Source organism: Trachurus japonicus, chromosome 24 (genome assembly GCF_045865225.1).
Source record: "Trachurus japonicus isolate A0001 chromosome 24, Traja_1.0".
Taxonomy (NCBI): domain Eukaryota; kingdom Metazoa; phylum Chordata; class Actinopteri; order Carangiformes; family Carangidae; genus Trachurus; species Trachurus japonicus.
This window is the reverse complement of record NC_140930.1, coordinates 14,761,958-14,772,660: the sequence shown is the minus strand read 5'-3', so window position 1 is coordinate 14,772,660 and position 10,703 is coordinate 14,761,958. Positions and strand designations below refer to the sequence as shown.

At 44.2% G+C, this 10,703-nt stretch overlaps 1 protein-coding gene across 8 annotated transcripts in view; it reads right to left on the bottom strand.

Moving 5' to 3' along the window:
* mideasa (mitotic deacetylase associated SANT domain protein a) overlaps window positions 1-7,862 on the bottom strand; it is a 19,028-nt gene extending 11,166 nt beyond the window's left edge. For 2 of the 8 annotated variants that reach the window (XM_085771576.1, XM_085771580.1), the window contains exons 1-3: window positions 7,396-7,828; window positions 4,897-6,754; window positions 2,263-2,487 (exon numbers count right to left, since the gene is read on the bottom strand). In XM_085771576.1, the coding sequence (XP_085627702.1) occupies window positions 2,263-2,487; window positions 4,897-6,474 (1,803 nt within the window). In that variant the 5' untranslated portion in view covers window positions 6,475-6,754; window positions 7,396-7,828. Of the gene's footprint in view, window positions 1-2,262; window positions 2,488-4,896; window positions 6,755-7,395 lie in introns of all 8 variants that reach the window. The other 6 variants (XM_085771582.1, XM_085771584.1, XM_085771578.1 and 3 more) reach the window with 4 other exon arrangements.
* Between the last annotated feature and the right edge of the window lie 2,841 nt (window positions 7,863-10,703).

Sequence of the window (10,703 nt, the reverse complement as noted above, 5' to 3'; positions counted from 1 at the left end):
AAACAAATCTTTATTTGAACCTTTTTTTTTAAATTACAAGTGACACTCTAGCATTTAAATTCCTATCAATTCAGTGTTACGTTAGATAAAAGGACCAGTATCTGTGCATTTACCTTTACTTGGGCGCACATCTGTTGATATGGTTCCAACATAATCTTTTTTGGAAAGTGACGGTATTTAGGAATCTTTATGATAAATTAATTGTGGCATTTAATACCGCGATTAATTGTGAAAACAAGTAATTGTGACATCCCTAATTCTGACACATAGCAAATTAGTCCCTGTGTGTAACTCTATGTAAATAACTCTCAAACTAAACTTTTCTTACTGCTGCTTCTCACTCTTCTCAAACATAAGGGGCTTTTATTGTGAAGCCGTAACAGGAAATGCAATGTATTTATATAACTAACCTAATTCTGTGGTGTATTTCATTTGCAGAAACAACCAAAACAACCAGGACTGAACGCTTATACGCTGAACGCTTTATTAGGAACACTTGTGTATCTGCTTATTTGTGCAATTATCTAATCAGCCAATCACATGCAAGCAGTGTAATGAATGAAAAACAGCAACAAATCTCAGTGTCTTTGGTTGTTGTTGCTACACAGGACAGTCTGAAGCTCCTGGGATCTCGCACACACACACAACGATCACTACGACAACTGACAAGAACAGAAATCTGAGGCTGACTCACTATAACTCTGGTCAGTTGGAGACACAGATGGAAGAGACAGGCTGGTGCTGCTGCTGCTGGTTTTTTTGGCACACTTTGAACCATTTAATAGCAGTCAATTACGGTTTGACTGCTACAGCCTGTCTGAGTAATACTGACCACCGTCTTTATGGTCTGAACAGAGCAGCTTAGGGTTTCCAGGAGGCTGGAGACAAGAATGTATGGTTGACAAATCTGCAGAAATTACATGATGCTGTCTTGTCAACGTGGAGCAGAATCTCTTGTTTGTTTAAGTCAATGACATGAAGAGCAGAAGCAGAAAAGTGAAACTATACAACACCCAGTGTTCCTCATAAAGTGCTCAGTAAGTGCAGGATGCAGATACCTGGAATAAAACACCTTACGCTAAACTGTCACTGGTCATAATGTCTTATTGTAAAACTAGACAAACATGTTAGACCCACAAACACTGTCACATTTCTCATTAGATGTTTTCTGATTGCAGAAAAACATATACAGCACCTGTATACAGTGTGAAAAATGAGTATTTGATCCCCTACTGATTTTTCCCCTTTTTTCACTTGATCAAATGTAAATTAATTTGTAACCTGTGTTTACAATATGAGCACTTAATGTGAAGTCATACGTATTAATACTATTTTCAATGCTCTGAACAATATTGTGCACTTTATGTAAATTTTCTAATTGTGAGGATCCTTGTATTTAATGTACCTCCATAAGGAAACTGTAGCAGAAACTTGTTAGATTTAATGCATTATGCACTGTGCAGTGTGTACCTCCCGGTTTTAGGTGATGGGCACCTGTATTTACCATATCTGAAATTGCACTTTGTAATTTAATCATGATGACTGTTTTTTCTTTTCTTAAAAAAATCTTTAGTCTTATGATTGCTGTTATCAATGTATCCTGAAGTGTGCATTTCAACCTGCACTTATAGTCTATTTATGATGTCTGTCTTAATGTCAAGGACTACAGATGGAAATTAGCGTTCTCACTAAATCTGGTGCAGCCATCTTGTTATTTCTTTGAATAATTAATGTCACAGCACGCTGTCCTGTTATAAACTAAATAAACTAAACTAAACATGTATAACCTTTTATATAATGATATTATTTTTGGATGTTTAGTTGATATTCTGTCTCTTTTTGTAAAATAAACTATAGTCTGTCCATTTCTTTGTCGGGGAGCAAACTTAAAAACACAGCAGTGGATCTAATACTTATTTTACCCACTGTATATATTAAAGTATCAGGTTCTATTGCTAAATCGAGCTTCACCGTTAACCTAGTTTGGAAACAGTAGTGTAACAAAATTTTGGTCAAACTTTGGTAAAAAGTTGGTGAGTCACACTATCGTCTAATCCACACCCTACATACCAGTTATTAGTCAGAGCCTCAGCAGCAGATCTGATGCTCCTCAGTGGATATTTTCTAAAATATCAAAGGACCCAAGACAATGCGACCTCCTTTTGAGGTGTAACTAGGTGGGGATTAGTGTTATTTATTGTTGATAAAGCAGCTGCTACCACTGACTTCAGCCTGGCTGGGTTCGGGCTTCGTTGAGCTAACCTGACCAAAACTCTCAGTCATGGAGTTTCTGAGCGATCGCCGGCGGGCCACGATGACGGAGGGTTTGCGGTCGGACTGCTGCCCCGCGGGTCTCTCGCCGCCCTGGCCGAGCCGTCCCTGAGCCCAGCCGCCCTGAGGGTCTACCTGGCTCCTGTGCACCGGCACGGACACGGGGATGACCAGAGGCACCATGGTGGCCTGTCTGCCCGACGGGCCGTCTTCCTGCTGAGGCAACGACAACAAGAGAGAGCGGAAAGAAAAGAGGAGAAGGTGGGAGGATGAGGAGAAACGAGAGCATCACAGGGAGATTGGGGAAGTAGCAGGGAAATGGAAAAGGGATTGAGATATAGAGAAAGAGGAAGATGGGGTGAGTCCGCATGGTCGTCTACACACAATGGCTCATTTTCAGATCACCTACAACATTCATTTTCATCTTCATTCAAATTCACACGCTGTATATTATTAATAACTTCTATAGGTTTTTTGATATTGTGATTAATTATTCAAACTAGAAACCAAAAAAAAGAAAAGACATTCATTCAATAACAAAGAAAAACTGTAAAATGTTGCACATGCGTTGCTTTAGAAACTTAAAGCAGAAGTAAGCGATATTCTTGTGTTAATATAAGTCTTAAATAGTTCTATCTTCCGACAGCAATCACTTACATAGAGTGTTTGGACCGAAACACGGGTCTGTCAGTCACTCTGCTCTGCTCTGAGCCGAGGAGAAAACTTTTCTCGTATCCTACAAGTTTTATCCAATGAGGAGAGAGAACGGCATGAAGGGCTGTGTGTGCAGCCAAGGGATGCGCCTGAACGTGGTGAAGTAGGGACGAGGACCAGTTCGATCTGGTACGAGTTCACGGGTCAGAAGTTACGAGTGGCCGTTATAGTGACTTTCACAGTTAAAACAGGTCGGAAAAACACGGGTTGCCTGCTACAAAGTCGTAAGTTGTGACTTAAAGCTGTAATTTACGGTTTCAAAAGCCTGCCTGGAACGCAGCATTAGCCAAAACGACCGGATCGCTTACTTCTGCTTTAAATGCAAACATTGGCAACAAATTTTCACCTTCTTCACTATAAATGCTGAATTCACTGGACATAAAGTTGAATTTCACAACATAAGCAAATCATCACATTTTCTTATCACCATATTTCTATTCAAGAGATGTTTGTGTGCATGTGTAACCCTGGCATCTCAGATCAAGACGATACCTGCATTAATCCTAAACTCCACTCGTGGCAGTGAAAAGATATAAATCACTTTTATGAGTTGCTCTTCAGGCAAATTGAAGCTCCTCAGCTGAGACATGTGAATCTCCTTTCCTCCTAACCCGCAAACATCCTGTTTGCCAACCGCAACACAACACCTCTGGTTTTCTGAATAGCCATATCAAAACCTGTTTGGTGTGTGTGTGTGTGTGTGTGTGTGTGTTGAGTTGAGTTTGAGGAGTGTGAGTGTGCAGGTTGACAGCTCGGCCCCTCCCTAGCTCTGCTGAATGACTGGGAAAGAGCCTGAGGAATGTGGAGGTGTGCGGACATGCAGCTGCTCCAACTGTATCCAGCATGCACAACTCTGCACAACGTCAAGAAAACAAAAAAACAAAAAACTCTACGATCAGGCCCGGTGGCCCCCCGAGGGCAGAGCGCTGCTGAACACCCCTGCACTGAGAAGAAAACAAAAAAAAAGGACGGAAAAACTCGGTTTAACTTTGTGTTGAGTGCATGTATGACGAAGCTGCTAAAGAGAAAATAAAGAAGCTTGTTGCAGTGGGTGTGCCGCTGAGAATGTAAACAGTATAAATCCTGAATAACAAGGCTGAGGGTATCAACTTTCTCGCTGCTATAAAATGAACAATTGGTATAATACCTAAAAGTGGGATGTTCAAGATTAGCCGTTTGTCTGTCAGGTTGCACTGGTACATCGGTGCATGACAACGTGCCGTCTGGACCGACTGTGCACACCAAGACACACACACACAGACACACACACACAGACTGACTGCTATAGTTGAGGCGCGACAGCTGTAGGAATCGAGTAAACAGACCCAAGACGAGGATTTTGTAAACCATGGGGAAGTTCTGCATAGAAACACGGTTCTTCCTCTTTGTACAGCTGCTACCAACTTCACCAGATTTGAGAATTTGCTTTCACACACACAAACACACACACACACACTAGCCACTAGGGCTGGGACGATATGCTTTTCTCCCGATTCGATTCTTCTACGATTTTTTGGATGGCGATTCGATTTAAATTGCGATTCTACGATATTCCCGATTCTCTCGATTTTTAGTCTTTAGCATTTTTAACATTTATCTGCACACAAATACTGTAGGAGCCTATAAATGAACATACTCCATTATAAAGTGAACTTAAACCCTTTTCAAAACCTGTACTCTCTGTATGTAAAAAAGGCGAACAAATGCACATTGCACAATATTTAAAAATCGATTTAAAAATCCTCCAAAAAGATATTGCGACATTTATGTGAATCGATTTTTTCTCCCACCCTGGACAACCTCCCTCAAATACGGCTAATATATATTTTTAAAAAAGCTGTTCTGCTGCAAAATGACCATAAATAAAGCTGCAACAGGCCGCAGCCCCAGAATAAGAAGGTAGTTGTTAACCTTGAGGATCTTCTGCCTCTCTGCTGCCGTGTGTGCCAGCGTCTCCAGGTTGATCTCCTTGGACGCTCTCCTCCTCCGACTGTTGATCTGGATGACCCCTCCCGTCGTCACTTGGCTCTCCCCTCCCTTCTGTCCGCCTGCTGCTACTCCGTTATGGGATGGCGGTGGCGGCGGAGGCTCTTTGGAGGCCTGAGACCAGATGTTGGTGGAAGGGGGACCCAGTGGGGACTGTCCCTCTCTGGAAAGGCGCCGCGAACGCCGAGGGGCCGCAGCCGTCGCTGCAGCCGTCGCTGCCGCCGTTGCCGGCTGTGCATCTGAGCTCTCTGCTGGATTTGCACCGACCTTTTCGGGACACGGATCGGGTACCGCTGACACGTCGCAGGTCTGAGCCCCCGGGTCCTGCTGCTGCTGCTGCTGCTGCTGCAGCTCCACCGCCTGGCCGTCTTCCTTCTTTGAGCCCATGTCAGGTGGACACGGCTCAGGAGACTGGTAGGCTGCAAAGTTCTGGCTCGGCTGCTGTTTTTGCGGCACCTGTAGTTGTGTTGTTTCCTGCTGCTGCACATTTTGTTGCTGTAGTTGCTGCTGCTGCTGCTGCTGCTGCTGCTGCATTTGTTGGATTTGTTGCTGTCGCTCCTGTAGCTGCTGCTGGTGATACTGCTGCTGCATCTGCTGCAGTTGTTGTTGCTGTTGCATTTGTTGCTGTTGAATTTGCTGGTGCTGTAAATGTTGCTGCTGCTGCTGCTGTTGTTGCTGCTGTTGCTGCAGTTTCAGATGATGCTGCTGCTGCTGCTGTAACTGTTGTTGGTGCAATTGTTGCTGCTGCATCTGGTGAAGCAGCTGTTGTTGCTGCTGTTGGCTCTGCGGCGGCGGCGGCGGCTCGCCGTAGGCCAGGTTGGGCATCGCCTTGTTTCCCGGAAAAACGGGGTAATAACCGGACGAGAACTGCTGCTTGCCGGGCCTGAACGTGGCCTGGAAGGGCTGCAGCATGGGCGCCGGTAAGGCGTGGGGGGCCACGTGGGGCTGACCCTGGATCTCCACGCCTTTGTGGCCGTGCTGATAGGCCTGCAGCTGAGCCGGGTGCATGGCGGCGGGGCCGTGCTGCTCCCACTCCAGCCCCCTCCCCTGCTGTTGAGCTTGACTCTGGCCGGCGTCTCTATAAACCTGAACGGGCGCCCCCGGCAGCTGGTTTTCCGCCCCCATCGGCAGAGCCACGCCTTCGTGCGCGCCTTTATGAAACACCATCTGACTCCTGACGTTCACGCCGCCCATGTAGGGGCCAAAGTTCTGCCCCCAGGCCGAGACGGGGGCTTCCTGAGACCAGCCGGGGGCCTGCATGGAGTCCTGCTGCATCCACTTTACCGGAGCGGCCTGCTGATAGTGCGCCGCCGCTACGTTCTGGGGGCCTTTCTCTGGGTTATAAACACCAGAGCTGCTGGAAGAGTCGCTGTGGCTCGACTCTAGCGCCGGAGGCCCCATACCATAATAAACCTCCCCCGAATGCTGCTGCACGGGCTCCTTCATGGCTGCAGCCCGGTGCTTGCCGCTCTTGTCAGTATTAACTTGAGGAGGAAGACTCATACTAATGTTGTGCTAATGTACTCAGCCTTGATCACTGAGTGTGCAAAAACAACAGAACGGAGTTAGTGTGTTTCCACGGCCTGTGGTGGAGAAATTCTTTGTTTAATTGTGTATACAGAGGTATTTGGGAGGAAATATAAATCCCAAAGGAAAAGTGCAGGGTGGGGGTTGGTGGTGGTGGTGGTGGTGAGGGGACACGCAACCCTCCGTCCAGACTCAGATCTGAGGATTGTTGTCCATTCTTCTCATCCTCTTTTTTTGGGGGAGAGGGCTGCCGGACCTTGTGAGATAAAAGGAGGGATTAGACACTTTCTTTTTCTCTGACGACAAGCAGACAAAGTTTTTTTTGTCGAGGTCTGTGCTCAGTCTCACTCGTCTGTCTGCAGCAAAGAGGAAACAACTGAGGCCTAACACCAGCAAAAGTAGCCCAATCAGAGGAGGAGGAGAGATTAATGGTGGGAAGTGAGCACACAGGCATTGAAAAGGGATATAGCCTATATATATATAGCCTATATGTGTATATATTTCGGGTTATTTAACGTCCATGTGCGTGCAGAAGTCAGAAGGGGACGTTATTTAAGCAGAAGTTTTGGAAACGGCTTCCCAAACACACACATATACACACACACACACATACATACAAGCAACAAGGAGGCGCTTACAGTTCAAGCTGCCATTTGGCATAACAAGAAATACAGGAAACGAAGGGGCTCGATCGTGCAATCACCCGAGCGATAGCCACTGCCATAACAGTGATGTTATGTTTAAAAAAAAAAAAAAAAAAATCAGCAATAAGGAAGCGCCCGAAGAGCAGAGTGCGGTGCGGTTAGGCAATAACATAACAGCAGATCTCCGAACAGCAGTAAGTTAAGTTAGAAATAAAAAGAAGGCAGCAGTTAGTTTTATAGTGTGTGTTTGTACCTGATCAGTGGTGCACGCAGCTCTCCATGACCAGCTCCGTGGAGTCGCTGTGGTTTCGATCAAAGTCGACTGCATGCAGCTCCATGGAGGGACTGTGTGTGCGCAGCAAATGTCATAACTCTTTGACAACTAACTTTCCCCCTCGAGTTTCGCTCGCTGCTGCTGCTGCTGCTGCTGCTGCGCACAATATGGCGAACGAGGCGGCTTTTTTTTTTTTTTTTTTTTTTTTAGACACAATCAAAATATAGGCTATAGTCCTCCTCCTCTTACTACTATATCCTCCAAAGTCTGCACGCAACGCGATCGAGCACTTATCTAATAATAATTAATTACACCGCCGCGGTTACAATGTTGCACAGTGTGTCCGTAAAGCCGTGCACTTCCAGGAAAAGGAAAACATGTCCACAACTTTCTTTCCCCGCATCAGCGAGTCAAAAAAAAAAAAAAAAAAAGAGAGCACACACACACTAACACACTAACACGCATGCACACATACGCACACACACAGACACGGACGGTGGAAGTGTGAAAACGCCGCCGTGCATCGGTGCTCGGTGCTGCTGGGTCGTTTCCGCAGGTTTCAGCACCGCAGCCGCCGGTCGAAAGGTCGCAGCTTCGGTCCATCCGCAGCGTGTTGTTGTGCAGCAGCGCCGCCAAACTGCGCAAACACGCAGAAAGTTGTTGCGCCCCGGCCCCCCCAAACGCAACGCAACGCAACGCAACGCACCCGCCTCACCCCAAAACAGCGCAACTCGACATCCTGTTATCCAATCCGATTGTCTGGCCACTCCCATCGCTGTATCCGTGTACGTTTGTTTTGCTGCCATGGCTGCACCGGAAAGCGGAGTCTCACAGTCTAGAGCTCGACACACGGAAACAGTTGTTGTTAGTGGGTGAGTGAGTGGGTGAGTGAGTGGTGGGTCGAGGGCCGCAGGATCATGGTAACTCAGCCCTGCAGGGGTGTCGACCCTCTGCTAATTAAAGACACAACTACTATACATTACAAGACAGTTTATATAACTTATAATGTGATTATATCATTGCTTGTTTGACTTTGCGAGTGCATTTAGAAAAATAAAACAGTTAAATCTTTGTATTTTTGTTTATTCATTTACTTTTGGACTTGCAAACTGTGAAACTCAAAGACTTGGTGTTCGCCTTTTAAATAAACACTGTGTGCTTGTGTGTGTGAATCCAAACTCTGCACACAAAAAAATACCACTGTGACCTTTGACCTTTGTGACTTTTTAATCAAAGTGCAACACTGAGTTAAAGTTTATTCTATATATAGCTGCCTACCACAGTATGGTAATGATTACGAGGAGGATTATAATTCACATGTAAATGTCATATATAAGGACATGTAGCCTATTGTAGATGTATTTATTTATTTTTAACATTTTGGATTTTTACATTTCTGTTGCAAATAATTTAGTGAAGGAAGAAAAAAGCAGTTGCTCAACTCATTGCCTTGATGTAGAAAAAATATATATAATTTATTAAAAAAGGACTGACGTTTCAACCTCACACAGGTCGACCTCACACATGTATTTTTTCTACATCAGGGTTGTCAAACATGTGGCCCGCGGACCAAAACCGGCCCGCCAGAGGGTCCAATCCGGCCCGCGGGATGAATTTACCAGATTTAAAAATTACATAGAAGAGAGAGACATTATGTTGTTGAAATTGCATGTATTTTCCTCAAGAAATTTCAGGTTGGTCATAATATGTTTTGTAATAGGATAGTTCTGCAATGTAAACATCTTAATAATGCGCTTCTTTGCACTAAAACAAAGAGAAAAGTTTAGAGTTCTTATTATTTATAGGATATTATGCTACTATTTTACCAGTCCGGCCCACTTGAGATCACATTGCACTTAATTTGGCCCCTGAACTAAAATGAGTTTGACACCTCTGTTCTACATCAAGGCTATGAGTTGAGCGACTGCTTTTTTCTTCCTTCACTGCTTTTGTTCCGGCTGTCAGCTCCTCTTCAATTCTGGTGTGCGCTCCTAACACGTTCTTTGCAAATAGTTTAGTGACCGGCATCAAAGTCTCAGTGATAATCCACATGAATGAGGAAGAGCCTTACTTTGAAATGGTTGATATCAACACTTGGATGAAAATAATAAATTGACAATGTTTGTCTTTTTAATGGAAATATCACACTTTTCATCCATCAAACTTTAGTGAGTTCTCAATCAAAACATCTACGAAATCAGTGCCAAAACGACCGGATTGCTTACTTCTGCTTTAAGGCAATGGTCATCACATATAAGGATACTGGCAGAGCTGTGCTCCTGCATGGGCTGTACCTGATGTTTTTTTCTTGGGGAAAAATCTCAGTGCAATGCAAATGTGAAGAGACTTTCTGGTTTGGTCATGTCAGGAATAAGGGTGTGTGCATGCGTGCGTGTGTGTGTGTTGACTGGCTCCATCCGACTACAATAGAAAAACACTGGCATTCACTCAAGAAAAAAAAAAGGTAGACCTCATTACGTAATCATGACCTCAGGGTTATGAATAACAGTAGACATGTGGGACAGGAATAACAAAGCCTGCCTGGAAATAACTACATTTCTAAATATTCTGTTGTGTTAGAGCAATTACTAATTGACAGTTATCAATGTATTCAATCATACTTATGAAAAACACATCAGGTAATTAAAAGACAATCATGGATACGTTAAAAAAAGGGAAAAAAAATGGGCCTGTGTTATAGTTTCAGAATCAATGGCAACATTATGCTTCCTGTTTTATGTAAGTTTACATCTGTTCCTACAAGACAACTATGTATGTAACCATCCCCAATGTTAAAAGATGGAAGAAAATAGTATTTACGCTTGTAGGCCTATTCAACATGGGTTAACACAAAAAAACATACCCTATATCAATTATAGCACCTATATTAGAAATGACATTGATTAACATTGAGGAAATAAACACACTGGATATAAGTCAGATAACTGATACTCCCAGTGATCCGCCATGGCTGCTCATAAATACAGCATAAACACTGTACCGTGAAGGCAGCATAATAGTGTCTTGTGCGAGACTTGCAGTAAATCTTCATTTTTGTCAAGCTTCAGTTTCAAGGTCATGAATAAACTTTCTCTCTAGTTGCATGAGATGTGAGTACCATGACTGTGTAGACAGGTGTGTGTGCACACCAAATTTCACTGCTACGCAATTTGCTTTTATTTATCAATGCAAATACTGACTAAACACTTGGTGACCTGTGGACGCGGCACGGCCCTGTGCTGTGTGTGTGTGTGTTATATGCAGAATATTAATATTTAGTGTCTCTG